The 17,739-nt window shown below is 42.4% G+C and overlaps 2 protein-coding genes across 2 annotated transcripts in view; one reads left to right on the forward strand and one right to left on the reverse strand.

The window, feature by feature from the left end:
* Nucleotides 1–1,391: 1,391 nt before the first annotated feature.
* On the forward strand, nt 1,392–13,152 carry LOC120026233 (homer protein homolog 1-like; the record flags this gene model as incomplete). The annotated part of the gene is made up of 8 exons (XM_038971057.1): nt 1,392–1,559; nt 4,914–5,045; nt 5,148–5,240; nt 6,369–6,517; nt 7,427–7,586; nt 10,218–10,328; nt 10,410–10,490; nt 12,958–13,152. Coding segments are annotated over 8 exons (1,089 nt in total), but the record flags the coding sequence as incomplete, so codon positions are not given.
* A 2,232-nt stretch (nt 13,153–15,384) lies between these two features.
* Nucleotides 15,385–17,739, reverse strand: part of LOC120025750 (junction-mediating and -regulatory protein-like) — a 68,613-nt gene continuing 66,258 nt past the window's right edge. The window contains exon 10 of the mRNA XM_038970362.1: nt 15,385–17,659. Within this exon, the coding sequence (XP_038826290.1) occupies nt 17,343–17,659 (317 nt within the window). The 3' untranslated portion in view covers nt 15,385–17,342. The remainder of the gene's footprint in view (nt 17,660–17,739) is intronic.

Below are 17,739 nucleotides of genomic sequence, written 5' to 3' on the forward strand. Positions count from 1 at the left end.
ACCCTAACACACATGCTCTTTCTCTCTCGCATCCTCTCCTCCAGACCTTATTCCATCAGTTCCTTTCATTCTTTTATCCCATTACATTTTTTTCAATCCTATATTGCCTGGCTACCCAGACTCCTTGCTGCGGCCAAACGCTACGCCACACTCACAGACGTTAGTTTCTTCTCCGCACTTTCGGGGCCGTCTGATTGGTCCAGAAACCGATAGGTTGGGCCAGAGCCAGTCACTGATGACTTTGTTTTGTACAACACCACTCGTCACCAGAAACCACTTCAGTAATGGCAGTCTCAGACTAAAGTATGTAGCGAACGACAGAGCAGCCGAAGAATTACAAAAATGTAGTGAGTCGTCAGGCTAATATCACTACTCTCCTCTTATCTCCCAAGTAGCACAGTATAGGTTGGTAGCTTTAATGCTACCAACCTATACATTGTCAAAGAACATTATGTTGAAGAACCACTTCCTTTTATTGAACCTTTATTTAACTAGGCATGTCAGTTAAGAACAAATTCTTATTTACAATGACGGCCTACACCGGCCAAACCCGGACGATGCTGGGCCAATTGTGCGCCGACCTATGGGACTCCCAATCACGGCCGGTTGTGATACAGCCTGGATTCGAATCAAGGTGTCTGTAGTGACACTTCTAGTACTGAGATGCAGAGCCTTAGACCACTGCGCCACTCGGGAGCCCATACTTTAATATTTTATTATATTTATCAGGCAGCCGTAACAGTTTTTAAACGTGGCCCTGTGCTGTGGATGCATCATCTTTAATGAACCTCCTCTCTATTGTCTTAGCAAAGGCACGTTAACTGTAATTAATTAATGGACTAGTGGAAAATCGTTTATCCCTGTTGCTCCTGTTTTAGTACCTTAATGTACCCAGCCAGTCAATTTGATTAACTTCAATGTTACATCCATTCATTTCTAGTAAGTGATTTCTGTCTGTGGCTAAGTAATGTTTGTCTTTCTAGTGCTGGTATTAAAACTCCTTGTTAATGTTAATGGGCTCCATCTGGATTGAAGATACCACACACAAATACTGGAACTGAAGTGTGTGTGTGTGTGTGTGTGTGTGTGTGTGTGTGTGTGTGTGTGTGTGTGTGTGTGTGTGTGTGTGTGTGTGTGTGTGTGTGTGTGTGTGTGTGTTTTCCCCCTCTCAGTCATGGCCAGTGCAGTGTGCTGCAGGTGACTGTGAAGAATGGATGTGTGTAGCGATCTCTGGGAGGCTGTGTGTGTCACCTACCACACACACTCCACACTCCTACCTCAGCCCTCACACACTCCCAGTACTTTTGTTTCCCATGGCGCAGCTGTACGAACCAACAACTGGGTGGTGAGTTTAATTCCTATGTATATACTGACCCCCCCCCCCCCCCTGTTTCCCCTACAGAGAGCAGCCTATCTTCAGTACGAGGGCACATGTCTTCCAGATCGACCCCACCACCAAGAAGAACTGGGTTCCCACCAGTAAACACGCCGTCACAGTCTCCTACTTCTACGACAGCACGCGCAACGTCTACCGCATCATCAGTCTGGACGGCTCTAAGGTGTGTGTGTGTGTTTTGGTGTGCGTGTGTGTGCAGCAAAGTTGTGTAAAAGGAGAGGGAAGATATACAGTGTCTTCAGAAAGTATTCACACCCCTTGACTTTTCCCACATTTAAATAATGCTAAAGTGGAAATATGTTTTTCAAAATGTTTACCAATTTAATGAATAGCTGAAATTTAGTGAGTCAATAAGTATTCAACCCCTTTTGTTATGGCAAGCCTAAAGTTCAGGAGTAAAATGTGGCTTAACAAGTCAATAAGCATGGACTCTGAGTGCAATAATAGTGTTTTACATAATTTTTGAATGACTACCTCGTCCTTGTACCCCACACATACAATTATCTGTAAGGTCCCTCAGTTGAGAAGTGAATTTCAAACACAGACTCGACCACAAAGACCAGGGAGGTTTTCCAATGCATAGCAAAGAAGGGCACCTATTGGTAGATGGGTAAAAAAAAGCAGACATTGAATATCCCTTTGAGCTTGGGGAAGTTATTAATTACGCTTTGGATGGTGTATCAATATACCCAGTCACTACAAAGATACAGGCGTCCTTCCTAACTCAGTTGCCAGAGAGGAAGGAAACCACTCAAGGATTTCACCAAAACATTATAATAATTTAGCGGACGTTCTTATTCAGAGCGACTTACAGGAGCAATTATGGTTAAGTGCCTTGCTCAAGGGCACATCAACAGATTTTTTTTCTCCTAGTTGGCTCAAGTATTTGTTCCAACAACCTTTCAGTTACTGGCCCAATGCTCTTAACCGCTAGGCTACCTGCTGCCCTAAATCTACACTGGAGTTGCTTACCAAGAAGACAGGTAATGTTCCTGAGTGGCCGAGTTACAGTTTTGAATGAAATCTACTTGAAAATCTGGCAAGACCTGAAAATGGTTGTCTAGCAATGATCACCAACCAATGTGACAGAGCTTGAAGAATTTTGAAAATAATAATGGGCAAATGTTGCACAATCCAGGTGTGGAAAGCTCTTAAGAGACTTACCCAGAAAGACTCACAGCTGTAATCGCTGCCAAAGGTGCTTCTACAAAGTATTGACTCAGGGGTGTGAATACTTATGCAAATTAGATTTCTGTATTTCATTTCCAATAAATATTAGCACATTTTTCTAAAAACATGTTTTCACTTTGTTATTATAGGGTATTGTGTGTAGAATTTGAATTCAGGCTGTAACACACCAAAATGTGCAAGAAGTCAAGGGGTATGAATACTTTCTGAAGGCAATGTATACAGTGCATGGTTCCCCCTCAGCAAGGGGATTAGAAGTGGCAACAGGAAGGCTCCCTCAGGCTCAGGGCACGCCGCGCTATAGATCCGTTAGAATCAATCATGGATTGATGTACACAGACTACATACAGCACGTGAAACACACATCCGTACTTGTGTACAGTATTCCCTCTCTTTCCCACAGGCAGACTTTACACATTTGACCGTCCCTACAGACACGGACAGACAGAACCAAAGATTGAAGAAAGTTGTAGTCTCACTCACACACACACACACACACACTACATTTCCCACGTGTGTGTGTGTTTCCATGGCCAGTGGTAGCAGCAGAGCCCATGGTTGGTAGTGGCATGGGGGCGTTGTGGCCTGTTCTGTTGTAACAAAAATTATTTTAGTCTTCAGAGGGGTGCAGGGGAGGAGCTATTTTAGTACCGCAACGTTATGTAAAGCTCTCCACACACACACACTCTCTACACTGCTTTGCATGTGACCCTTGGTGCTGTAAAGCTAGCGAATAGGTGACCTCAACTGTGGGGCTACTGCTACTGTGCTGAGCTGGAAATAGCAGAGAGACGGTGGGCTGTGCTGAGGTGCTGCCTGCCTGCCACTCTAGCATATACTCGTCATCAACATCCACACAGCCCGAAGTAACTAAACTCATCAAAAAAGAAATGTCCCTTTTTCAGGACCCTGTCTTTCAAAGATAATTAGTAAAAATCTAAATAACTTCACAGATCTTCATTGTAAAGGGTTTAAACACTGTTTCTCATGCTTGTTCAATGAACCATAAACAATTAATTATCATGCACCTGTGGAACGGTCATTAAGACACTAACAGCTTCCAGACAGTAGGATATTAAGGTCACAGTTATGAAAACGTAGGACACTAAAGAGGCCTTTCTACTGACTCTGATAAACACCAAAAGAAAGATGCCCAGGGTCCCTGCTCATCTGCGTGAACGTGCCTTAGGCATGCTGCAAGGAGGCATGAGGACTGCAGATATGGCCAGGGCAATAAATCGAAGGAATGAGCATTACACCGAGGCCTGTACTCTGGAGCGGGATCGATTTGGAGGTGGAGGGTCCGTCATGGTCTGGGGCGGTGTGTCACAGCATCATCTGACTGAGCTTGTTGTCATTGCAGGCAATCTCAACGCTGTGCGTTACAGGGAAGACATCCTCCTCCCTCATGTGGTACCCTTCCTGCAGGCTCATCTTGACATAACCCTCCAGCATGACAATGCCACCACGCACAAAACAAGCAGTATGGCTGATTTCCTGCAACACAGGAATGTCAGTGTTCTGCCATGGCCAGCGAAGAGCCCGGATCTCAATCCCATTGAGCACGTCTGGGACCTGTTGGATTGGAGGGTGAGGGCTAGGGCCATACCCCCCCAGAAATGTCCGGGAACTTGCAGGTGCCTTGGTGGAAGAGTGGGGTAACATCTCACCGCAAGAACTGGCAAATCTGGTGCAGTCCATGAGGAGGCGATGCACTGCAGTACTTAATGCAGCTGATGGCCACACCAGATACTGACTGTTACTTTTGATTTTGACCCCCCGTTGTTCAGGGACACATTATTCCAGTTCTGTTAGTCACGTCTGTGGAACTTGTTCAGTTTATGTCTTAGTTGTTGAATCTTGTTATGTTCATACAAATATTTACACATGTTAAGTTTGCTGAAAATTAACACAGTTGACACTGAGAGGACATTTCTTTTTTTGCTGAGTTTACATACACACACACAACTTTTCACACACAGAGCTTTACATAGAACTAACAGGCCAACAGTGTGCCTCGCCCACCTTCCTGTCTCCCTCACCCACTGTGGTCGATGCCAGTAGAGTCAATCAGCCTCACTGGGGCCTCTCCTCTCATTGACGGCTTCCTGTGTGCACACACACACACACACACACACACACTTTTCGTCTGACACACACACTTTTCGTCTGACACACACACTTTTCGTCTGACACAAACACAGATAACACATCTAGTTGTTACTGTTGCTGAAGGAAAACGTCCAGAAAACAACAAGCCCACTCATCTTTTAGGCAAATGGGTCAGCATTGCTTTTGTGATTCATACAACTCCTCTCTCCTTCCCCAGGCAATCATCAACAGCACCATCACCCCCAACATGACCTTCACCAAGACCTCCCAGAAGTTTGGCCAGTGGGCCGACAGCCGAGCCAACACCGTCTATGGCCTGGGCTTCTCCTCAGAGAACCACCTGCTCAAGGTACACACACACATCGCCAAAGTTGAGCTCACAAACACACCACATACACACACACAGACTAGTTTAGTCAGTGTTGTCTGTGTCATTGTGGTTCTTTCTCAGTTTGCAGAGAAGTTTGCAGAGTTTAAAGAGGCGGCCCGATTAGCCAAGGAGAAATCCCAGGAGAAGATGGAACTCACCAGCACCCCCTCTCAGGTAGTGCCAACAACACACACCCCTACCTCAGATGGGATAGTTCACCAACACCTACTTACTCACCTTAATTAAAAAGAAACCTGTTTCCTCACATTAAATGTAGCTTTTGGGCCGGTATAGACTGCAAAGCACCTGGTGGTTTTGTATAACCCACCACTAACATTTTGTTACCAGAAAACAATGGGAGTGAATGGACCCCAAGTGATTTAGGTATCACAGGAAGTGATTGGAAACACTACCTGCAAAGCACTACTCTTGGATGAGATGTTAAACTAATTCCTAATGGGAGTTTCTGAAGCCAGTACTCTCATGGCAAGTGTGTTAACTCTAGTGTCCTGGCTAAACTCCCAACCTGGCCTAACCATCCCCAGCTTTCAATTGGCTCATTCAACCCATCTCTTCTCCCCTGCAACTCTTCCCCAGGTCGCTGCACTAAAAAAGAATGTGCTCTCAGTACCTCACAAAGTACCTCACAAAGTACCTCCCAGAGTACCTCTCAGAGTACCTGTAAAAAAGAAGGTAAAATGGAATCAAAATCATTGTCATCTGACCCTAGTCTCCGATAACCCTCCTGCTTCGCCCTCTTACCCCAGTCCAGTGTTGAAATCCCCAACTACCCCAGGCTAACACTCCAGCCCTTCAGGTGGTCTCCCCACAATGTTGTCACTGCTGTAGAAAAATGGACCAAACAATGTCCATTATACAGTACAGTGTATATTTACCCTAGAATTGAGGTGTTGAATGGCACTGTTCCACTCTTTGGGGAGAACCCTGCCCTCCGTGGCTTAACAACTTCTCCCTCTCGCTCCCATCCTAATATCAGATTAACACAGATGAATTAATCCCTTCTCAGTCTCAGATTAACTCTGATCTCCCAGTGTCAGATATGCTCCCATAAAGCGATGTTTCTTTTTTCAAGTGAGAAAACAACAAGCTCACTTGAAAACACACAGGCCTACTCACTTGAGAGAAACAAAAACTCACTTGAAACATCACTTTCTGTGGAGTGTAACTCATTGTGCAGGTATTCTCTCCACATTACATCAGTATTTTATTTACTCAGCAGCTGAGAACATACAGTTCAACTGTATTTCTGTTCCTTTAACCTTATTGTTTACATCTTGCCAGGAGTCGGCCACCGGGGACCTGCAGTCACCTTTGACCCCGGAGAGCATCAACGGCACTGATGACGAGAGGGGCACCACCCCTGAAATGCCGCAGCACCCACCCGAGCCCCGTCCCGAGCCGTCTCAGAACCAACTGCCCTTCTCCCACAGGTAAGAACAAGGCTCTGAAGCCAGGGGCTGGAGTAGGGTGTCAAGCACAAAGATAGTTCCCCTCAGTGGGCAAGGCATGGTCGGTCAGTGGGTGAAGGCTGAATAAATGAGCACATTCAGTTCTCTTTGGAAATGGTAAGATAATACCAATTGATACAAAAACTATCTTCCAATTCCTTCCTTTAAAACTTTCATCTTCCCTTGTACAAGCTGAACATCCACAGTACTCCACAGTACTCCACAGTGCTCCACAGTGCTCCACAGTGCTCCACAGTGCTCCACAGTGCTCCACTGTGCTCCACTGTGCTCCACTGTGCTCCACTGTGCTCCCAAGTTCAGTCTGGTATTGGAGGGGTTTAGCTGTTCACTGGGACCTCACAGCAGCAGCACTGCGTGTGCGTGGTCCGCCCGTCCCTGAATGTGTCCAGTCATCCATCTCTTATTCATGTGGTCCCAGAACCCTGGACAGCAGTTAAGCATTATATCAAAACACTGTGTAGCGCTGATTTTAATTATGAATGACTAAATAAATGGAAAATGTATTTCACTCCCCCACCCCTCCGTATTCACCATACATGGTTCCCCTCATGTCCACTCTAGCCTCTGAGGTCAGTAATGCTGATGAACATGAAGTTGAACATGTATTTGTACATTGGTGCTGGAATGGTTCATAGTCTTCTAGTCAAATGACAGCATTGTTAATTTGTTAAGAAACTCAGGAAAACAATGATTGAGTTTATATCAAAGATGGAGTCTTGATCTTGCAGTCTTAAGACCAGTCGTGACCACAAAAAAGCAGTCTTGGTCAGTTGGTCTTGTCATGTGTCTCAATACACTGGGTCTGGGTCTTGGCACCGATGTCTGGGTCATGGTCACTGAAACTCTGCTGAAGTGTCTGTCTGTCTCCAGTTCGTCCAGTATTAACAAGCACTGGGAGGCCGAGCTGGCAGCCCTGAAGGGCAACAATGCCAAGCTGACAGCAGCTCTGCTGGAGTCCACAGCCAACGTCAAACAGTGGAAACAACAACTGGCTGCTTACCAGGAGGAGGCTGAGAGACTACATACACGCGTAAGACTGACTTTATAAAGGGATACTAGAGAGAGACTACATACACGCGTAAGACTGACTTTATAAAGGGATACTAGAGAGAGACTACATACACGCGTAAGACTGACTTTATAAAGGGATACTAGAGAGAGACTACATACACGCGTAAGACTGACTTTATAAAGGGATACTAGAGAGAGACTACATACACGCGTAAGACTGACTTTATAAAGGGATACTAGAGAGAGACTACATACACGCGTAAGACTGACTTTATAAAGGGATACTAGAGAGAGACTACATACACGCGTAAGACTGACTTTATAAAGGGATACTAGAGAGAGACTACACAAATGGGTAAGACTGACTTTATAAAGGGATACTAGAGAGACTACATACACGCGTAAGACTGACTGACTTTATAAAGGGATACTAGAGAGAGACTACATACGCGTAAGACTGACTGACTTTATAAAGGGATACTAGAGAGAGACTACACAAACGGGTAAGACTGACTTTATAAAGGGATACTAGAGAGAGACTACACAAACGGGTAAGACTGACTTTATAAAGGGATACTAGAGAGAGACTACACAAACGGGTAAGACTGACTGACTTTATAAAGGGATACTAGAGAGACTACACAAACGGGTAAGACTGATTGACTTTATAAAGGGATACTAGAGAGAGACTACACAAACGGGTAAGACTGACTTTATAAAGGGATACTAGAGAGACTACACAAACGGGTAAGACTGACTTTATAAAGGGATACTAGAGAGACTACATACACGCGTAAGACTGACTTTATAAAGGGATACTAGAGAGAGACTACATACACGCGTAAGACTGACTTTATAAAGGGATACTAGAGAGAGACTACACAAACGGGTAAGACTGACTTTATAAAGGGATACTAGAGAGAGACTACACAAACGGGTAAGACTGACTGAATTTATAAAGGGATACTAGAGAGACTACACAAATGGGTAAGACTGACTTTATAAAGGGATACTAGAGAGAGACTACATACACGCGTAAGACTGACTTTATAAAGGGATACTAGAGAGAGACTACATACACGCGTAAGACTGACTTTATAAAGGGATACTAGAGAGAGACTACACAAACGGGTAAGACTGACTGACTTTATAAAGGGATACTAGAGAGACTACACAAACGGGTAAGACTGACTTTATAAAGGGATACTAGAGAGAGACTACATACACGCGTAAGACTGACTTTATAAAGGGATACTAGAGAGACTACATACACGCGTAAGACTGACTTTATAAAGGGATACTAGAGAGAGACTACACAAATGGGTAAGACTGACTGACTTTATAAAGGGATACTAGAGAGAGACTACATACACGCGTAAGACTGACTTTATAAAGGGATACTAGAGAGAGACTACACAAACGGGTAAGACTGACTTTATAAAGGGATACTAGAGAGACTACATACACGCGTAAGACTGACTTTATAAAGGGATACTAGAGAGAGACTACACAAACGGGTAAGACTGACTTTATAAAGGGATACTAGAGAGACTACATACACGCGTAAGACTGACTTTATAAAGGGATACTAGAGAGAGACTACACAAACGGGTAAGACTGACTTTATAAAGGGATACTAGAGAGACTACATACACGCGTAAGACTGACTTTATAAAGGGATACTAGAGAGAGACTACATACACGCGTAAGACTGACTTTATAAAGGGATACTAGAGAGAGACTACACAAACGGGTAAGACTGACTTTATAAAGGGATACTAGAGAGAGACTACACAAACGGGTAAGACTGACTGACTTTATAAAGGGATACTAGAGAGACTACACAAATGGGTAAGACTGACTTTATAAAGGGATACTAGAGAGAGACTACATACACGCGTAAGACTGACTTTATAAAGGGATACTAGAGAGAGACTACACAAATGGGTAAGACTGACTGACTTTGTAAAGGGATACTAGAGAGAGACTACACAAATGGGTAAGACTGACTGACTTTATAAAGGGATACTAGAGAGAGACTACATACACGCGTAAGACTGACTTTATAAAGGGATACTAGAGAGAGACTACACAAACGGGTAAGACTGACTGACTTTATAAAGGGATACTAGAGAGAGACTACACAAATGGGTAAGACTGACTGACTTTATAAAGGGATACTAGAGAGACTACACAAATGGGTAAGACTGACTTTATAAAGGGATACTAGAGAGAGACTACATACACGCGTAAGACTGACTTTATAAAGGGATACTAGAGAGACTACATACACGCGTAAGACTGACTTTATAAAGGGATACTAGAGAGAGACTACACAAACGGGTAAGACTGACTGACTTTATAAAGGGATACTAGAGAGAGACTACACAAATGGGTAAGACTGACTGACTTTATAAAGGGATACTAGAGAGACTACACAAACGGGTAAGACTGACTTTATAAAGGGATACTAGAGAGAGACTACACACACGGGTAAGACTGACTTTATAAAGGGATACTAGAGAGAGACTACACAAACGGGTAAGACTGACTTTATAAAGGGATACTAGAGAGAGGCTACACAAACAGATCAGAGTGGTTACACAAAGAACATAAAAACGATATGATTACCAACACTGTGTGTCCTCAGGTGACAGAGCTGGAGTGTGTTAGTGGTCAGACGCCAGTCATCAAATCCCAGAAGACTGAGCTCAACCAGACGATAGAAGAACTGGAGTCAGCATTAAAGGCCAAGGAGGAGGTGTGTGTGTGTGTAAACTGTATTTGTGAGGGAGAAAACGTACATGTGAGCCCTGTGATTGTATATTTTCCCTCCCTGCAGGAACTAGAGAGGTTGAAAGAGGAAGTGGAGAGTGCCAATGAGTTCCAGATTCAGAAGGAATCGCTAACACAAAAACTACAGGTGAGACTAATGAACAACACTACTGTATTGCACTGCACACCACACTGGGCCTCAGACATCTGTTTTCACTGCAGTGTGTGTTTGTTGGTTTGTGCGTGTTTGTCTTTGTGTTTATAAGTGTGGGTGTGTGTTTTGTCTTTGTGTGTTTGTCTATACAGTGCCTTGCAAAAGTATTCAGACCCTTTGGATTTCTACACATTTTATTGTGTTACAAAGTGGGATTAAAATGATTTTAATTGTCTTTTTTTGTCAGCAATGTACTCAAAATATTATAATGACAATGTCTATGTTTAAGATATATACAAATTTGATTACTTAAATATAGTCATTGCATAAGTATTAAGCCATTTTGATCAGGCAAGTCTAATTTAGTAAAGGAGTAAAAATCTAATAAGTTACATGGACTCACTCTGTGAAATAATAGGGCTTGAGATGATTTTTGAATGACTACCTCTTCCTCTGTCCCCCATACAACATATGTAAGGTCCCTCAGTCAAGTGTTGAATTGAGGGACCTTACAGTATTGAATTGAGGGACCTGTGTTTGAAAGTCAAACCACCTCAATTGGGTTAAGGTCAGGTGATTGGGAAGGCCAGGTCATCTGATGCAGTACTCCATCACTCTCCTTCTTGGTCAAATAGCCCTTACACAGCCTGGAGGTGTGGTGGGTCATTGTCCTGTTGAAAAACAAATGATAGTCCCACTAAGTGCAAACTAGATGGGATGGTGTATCTCTGCAGAATGCTGTGGTAGCCATGCTGGTTAAGTGTGCCTTGAATTCTAAATAAATCACGGACAGTGGCACCAGCAAAAACACCACCACACCATCGCACCACCTCCTCCATGCTTCACGGTGGGAACCACACATGCAGAGATCTTCTGTTCACCTACTCTGCGTCTCACAAAGACACTGTGGATGGGACCAAAAATCTCAAATTTGGACTCATCAGACCAAAAGACAGATTTGCACCGGTCTAATGTCCATTGGTCGTGTTTCTTGGCCCAAGCAAGTCTCTTATTATTGTTGTCCTTTAGTAGTGGTTTCTTTGCAGCAATTTGACCATGAAGGCCTGATTCATGCAGTCTCCTCTGAACAGTTGATGTTGAGATGTGTCTGTTACTTGAACTCTGTGACACATTTATTTGGGCTGCAATCTGAGGTGCAGTTAACTCTAATGAACTTATCCTCTGCAGCAGAGGTAACACTGCCTTTCCTGTGGCGGTCCTCATGAGAGCTAGTTTCATCATAGCGCTTGATGGTTTTTGCGACTGCACTTGAAGAAACATTCAAAGTTCTTGAAATGTCCCGCTTTGACTGACCTTCATGTCTTAAAGTAATGATGGACTGTCATTTCTCTTTGCTTATTTGAGCTGTTCTTGCCATAATATGGACTTCGTCTTTTACCAAATAGGGCTATCTAATGTATACCACCCCTACCTAGTCACAACACAACTGATTGGCTCAAATGCATTAAGAAAGAAAGAAATTCCTCTATGTAACTTTTAACAAGGCCCACCTGTTAAGTGAAATGCATTCAAGGTGACTACCTCATGAAGCTGGTTGAGAGAATGCCAAGAGTGCAAAGCTGTCATCAAGGCAAAGGGTGGCTGCTTTGAAGAATCTCAATTATATAATATATTTTGATTTATTTAACACTTTTTTTTGGTTACTACATGATTCCATATGTGTTATTTCATAGTTTTGATGTCTTCACTATTTTTATACAATGTAGAAAATAGTCAAAATAAAGAAAAATTAGTGAGTAGTACTTGAATGAGTAGGTGTGTTCAAACTTTTGACTGGTACTGGATATCTTTGAATAAAAATGGTGCACTGGGCCTTTAATAGTCCTGTATTAGCGGACTGATATAGCCCTTTGCAGTGCGGGCAAAACATCTGCAGCCCCAAAAATACTTCCGGCAGCTTGATTAAAAAAATTAAGGATAATAATGTTGTTAGGACAGACACTTTATCCTTGTATCTTAGGATTTCATTTTTTTTTTGTACTTTTTGCCATTTATGAATGTTATTCGATGCGTTTCTATGGGCTTTAGAAAATCTATATTTTACCAAGTAATTGATACTTAAAGGGGTCCTACAATTCGAATTGTAGGACCAAATAGCTAAATTATCCATAGTATGACCATTTGAAAACAATTCCATATGTCAGTTTAGGACGCCCCCCTCCCCCAAAGTTTTAGAACGTCTTATCCAGAGCGACATAGTAGTGAGTGGATACATTTGTTATTTGTACTGGTCCCCGTGGGAATCCAACCCACAACCATGACTTTGCAAGCACCATGCTCTCTACCATCTGAGCCACACAGGACCTTTTTAATCACACTTTTTAACACAATAAAATGTGAAGAATCCAAGGGGTATGAATATTTTTTCAAGCCACTGTATGAGTAAGTTTGCTGTGTGCACACGTTAACACAACACCCCCCCCCTCTACCCCACCCCCAGGAGACTGAGGAGAGGAACCAAACGTTGGAGGCCCAGCTGGGGGAGTTAGAGCTGCGTCTGGAGGGCAGTCAGCTAGAGAGCGAGGCCTTCAGGAAGAGTCTGCGGTCCCTGCTGGAGCTGCTGGACGGGAAGATCTTTGAGCTGACAGAGCTCCGAGACAGCCTAGCCAGACTCATCGAGGACAGCAGCAGCTAGAATAGACAAGAGAAGTGCTACAACAGAGCCCCCAAGTGGAGCACCATCACCACCATAATAACATAGTGACTGGAGAAGGAATTGTAGTCCGTGCACGAGGGCACTGTATGAAAATATTCACACTGTTATTAGTACATACAGTCATTATTCTTCACTCACACTAACATGCACATAATCAAGCATGTGTTGATTATGCCACCTGCTTGAACATAATTGTAAATAGATAGACTTGCTCGCTTGGATTCTCTAGTTTTGGCTAATGTTCACTACATATTGCTGGTACACCTGTATACTATATGAACATACTCACACACTTTATACACACACACTTCAGAGGTCCTGTCGAGGCTTTGTTTGGGCCCTGCCTTCCATCTCTTCTCTCTCCCTGTGGGATGTTCTTTACACATTACAGACTACAAGCTGCTCAAATATCTATTTTCTCTCTGCTTTTTTTTTGCCAAGTCTGGCTAGCATTCCATAGGAGAGGACGTTGAATATGGTGGGTTATTTTGCTTTGGGTTTTTCTTCCATTACAGACACTATTAACAGAAATAGGAAGCCCTCATTTTCTATATTTATTTGGTGCAAAGTTCAGATGAGTTGCTGGTGGATGTTTTTGTTTAATCTTTGCTGTTGTCCGTCATGCATTCAGGTCTGTTTTCTAACTATTCTGCATATACCACTTTATTATTCAGTTATTACTACAGTACTATTATTGCTCTGGTTACTATGGAGATATCATTGTCAGCCAAATGGACAGTCTGATTAGATGAGGTCATGGAGATGTAGACAGTTGTACTCACTGGTCCTTACAGCGTTTCACTGGACTCTATGGTCGTTTGCTCCGAGGCTCCATCTAACACTGGGCTAGGACTAAGGGTCAGAGGTCAGACAGATGACCTCCCAGTGACCTTGTTATTAAATGCTCCTAATGTCCTCCTCCTATCACAACATTTCCATGGAGATTAAAGAAGAATGTGGCATCTTGTCCAAGATTGAGGACCGATCTGGGACAACCTTCTATATACTAAATGAGCAATATAAAGAGAGAGCGTCAAGAGTAAAAATACACATTTCAGTCTCACTTTCAGGTATTTTCCTCCTCTTCTGGGAAATGTAAGGAGAGACAAGGTGGGAACAATGCCAACCCAAGGCCAGAAGCTGGGGTTTGGGTCAGCAGTTACTACAAAAGTCTTTCCTTTCTATAAACTTTTGTATTACAAATACTAATATAACAAATTTATAGTGCACTTGTGAAAATGGAATTGAATGTTTGGGTGAATCCAAAATGATTTTTCTTTATTTTCCCTCCCCTTGTTTCTGTTACAACTTGAAGTGCAGTGATTGATTGGTTCCTATGTTTTCCCTTAATTTATTATTCCAGATATATTATAACCACAGATTGAGAACTTTATGACACACATTTTTCTTTGAACTTAATGATTTTCATGTCTGGTATGTGGGTGTCAAGGTAGATTATTTTATTTTTTTTGGTGTAAAAAAAAAACGGGCAATATTTTTGAACTATTTTAAAAGGAAATGGATTTACAGAGACCCTTGTGCATAGCAGGTGTGGTTTGCAGAGACATTATTTCCTTTTGCCAAATGTTTTCCTGTACAGAATATGAATTTTGCTGACATTGCCTTTGGTACAAAGATGCATCAATGGTAGCTAACTACGGTACTTTTGTCGGGTTTACTATTGCCAAAAATCTGTGATAATGTATAAAAAATAAAACTATATGTATACCTGAAGAACACTATTAAGGGCTTGTTGGTTCTGGTATCTTTGAGAGATTTGAATGTGGTTTCTGGGCTGGTTGGCGTTTTCAATTATGATCTGTACTACAATTTGAAAGGGAATAATGTTTGAGTAATAATTTTAAATGATTATACCACATGCTTAAACAATTGTAATTGAGTTTATAGTAAAATGTTTTTAAAAATTTAACAAATGAAGGGTTGTCATTTTTCACTATCTGAATGTTCCTCCTTGTTTTCTCTAATCTGCACTCACTTCAGTTCCTGTCCTGATGCTTCTTGTATAACATCACATCCACTCACTGCCTAAAAGGGGATTGTTTGGCTGTATTTTTATGAAATACTATTTGTGGTTGACCTCATGTGGATGTGCATGATGTACTAGACCCAACAAAAGGCTGTCTGGTTTGGCCAAAGGCTGAGTTGAGTTCTAATGGCTCTGTGATGCCAAGTCAAAGAACAGGACAGGAAGACATTTTGGTACTTGGTTTTATTTTGAAGGGAAAAAATATAATGGGATATATAAAGCAGTTAGGAATGCAATAACAGTAAAACGAGAGTAAAAGGCAAAAAAAACTAACATTAAAGCACATTTACATTTTGTATGGTATTGCTTTATAAATTCTTGTTTTACTCAATAAATACTTAGGATGTTTTTAAGCATGCCAATGTATTTTCAGGATGTACATTTCATTACATTATATATTACATTTCAGTTTAATATAATAATATTGCACTTATCTAGTGACGGACTCATCTTCAAATCAGACCAGGCCAGCCACATGCATAAGGTTATAGGTCAAACTGTAGTGTTAGCTAAAGACAGAAAGAAGAGATGGAAATGAATAATACAAAAGATTTTACAAATCATGTATAAAATACTTAAAGACCCCAAATACAATGAAGAAAACTGACAAAAATGAAAGTGATTTTCCAACAGACAGGTTTGTACTGTATATGTCTAGAGACCATGAGACAGGACTAGGAAGGGGGCATCTCAATATAACTAAAATGGCTGCCTCTACACTCCTAAACTTCTCTACAGCTGCACTAAAAAAAATCTACAGTGAAAAGCTAATTCCTCTGAGTCATTCTACTGTGTTGCTGTCACCTACCTACCATTTATAGATCAGTGCAGATGAAGGAGAAGAAGCCACTTCAGACTAGAAACCCAGTCAGAGATATGCGGACGCTGCAGAAAGTCACATGATTGGGTTTTGACCACTTGCCATGAAGACACAGCATGAAGCATGAGCCCCATATGCTCAGCCTACTGACTCACTGTGGTTAGTTACCAGTACCATACCACTGGTGGATTCAGTGAGGTAAACACAGATAGAAATATAATGAATAGAGCTGACAAGATCCCTGTTCTACATGACCGACAATCATATCAGTTCTGCACCATACATTTCTATCTGAGCGTTTTTCAAGACCGGAAAAATACAGTACTACCACCTTTGACCTGGCCAAATGTCAACTTGGACAGCAGTTGTACACACAGTCCTTCAGTTCCAAACAGTACATCATTTTCTCTTCAACATGATTCATTACAGTAAACACAGATTGTTCCTATAGAAATAGTTTCAGTTTTGACAACTCTTAGATACAACAGATAGAAGAATCAGGCGTAGATAAGGTGAAGCGACTCCACGGTAATAGTGGACTCGTGAAAAATAATATCAGTGAAAATAAAGTGGTGAAAAAAAGAAAAAGAAACTCCTTTCTAAATGAAAACGACCTTAAAAAGAAGGTAAAAGCACACTTTAAAAACCATCAATAGAAACACATGTCATGATGGAATATGAATATAGAGTATGGAATGAATGACACCTGTCTTTGTAGAGCTGGACAGATCAGCTGACTTTAAAGGGCACTGGTTTTACAGAGAAAAATATCATGACTTCTCGACACCAGGGGTTGCCACGCTCACCCGCAGAGGACTGGACGGTGTGAGTGCAGGCATTTTGTTCCAGCCAAACAATATCACACTTTATTCTATGGGGGGTTGAATTAACATTAAAGGAAACACTCAATCCTGTCAAACGGAAAACAAACTCACCCCAGCAACCTAACCTCTCCAACCTCATAGTTAATTCTATATAAAGGGATCCCAGAACCCTAGCTCTCCAGTCAGTGCACTGACAAGGAGCCTTATTCCCCCGCTTGGTCCAGGAAAAAGAAGGAATCGAGTGAAGGAATTATTTTATGTAGAGCGTGAGAAGTCAGCACAACACAGAAAACCAGGAGCAAAGGCTATTGGTCCATTACAAAGACGAGAAGAAATAGTAAGAAATAATTAACATCTCTACTCAGGAAACATCTCTACTCAGCTTTCAGTCTGTCAATGTGGAGCCAGAAATAGTAGATGGTAGTGGCTGAGGTCAAAGGTCAGAGTCCCAGTCGGTGCCGGTGTGTGTATCTTGTATCTAGTTCTCCCAGTCGGTGCAGGGCAGGCCTTCGTCCTCAGACTCAGACTCAGGCGAAGCCTCCTTGATGCGTCTCAGGGCTTCATGGATGGAACGGGTCAGAGCGTCGGCAGAGTGGGGGAACAAGCCCTTGGTGTGCCGCTGCTGTTCCGGCTGCGTCCGCACCTTCTTCAACCGGACACCCTGCCGAATCTGGGCCAGGATGTTGTTGCTCTCGTCATCGTCTGGGTCGGGGGCTAGGACTCTCAGCTCAGCCTTACGCAGGTGGAAGCTGCCTCTCTTCAGGGAGTTCAGGACCTCGTCCATGGGAGAACTCGCTGGAGAGATGGGAGAATGGAACAATGTTAAAAATCTAGTCAAGTTATGATTCTGATATATTCCTTTAAAATCCAGGTAA

This window comes from Salvelinus namaycush, chromosome 31 (genome assembly GCF_016432855.1).
Source record: "Salvelinus namaycush isolate Seneca chromosome 31, SaNama_1.0, whole genome shotgun sequence".
NCBI classification, from domain to species: domain Eukaryota; kingdom Metazoa; phylum Chordata; class Actinopteri; order Salmoniformes; family Salmonidae; genus Salvelinus; species Salvelinus namaycush.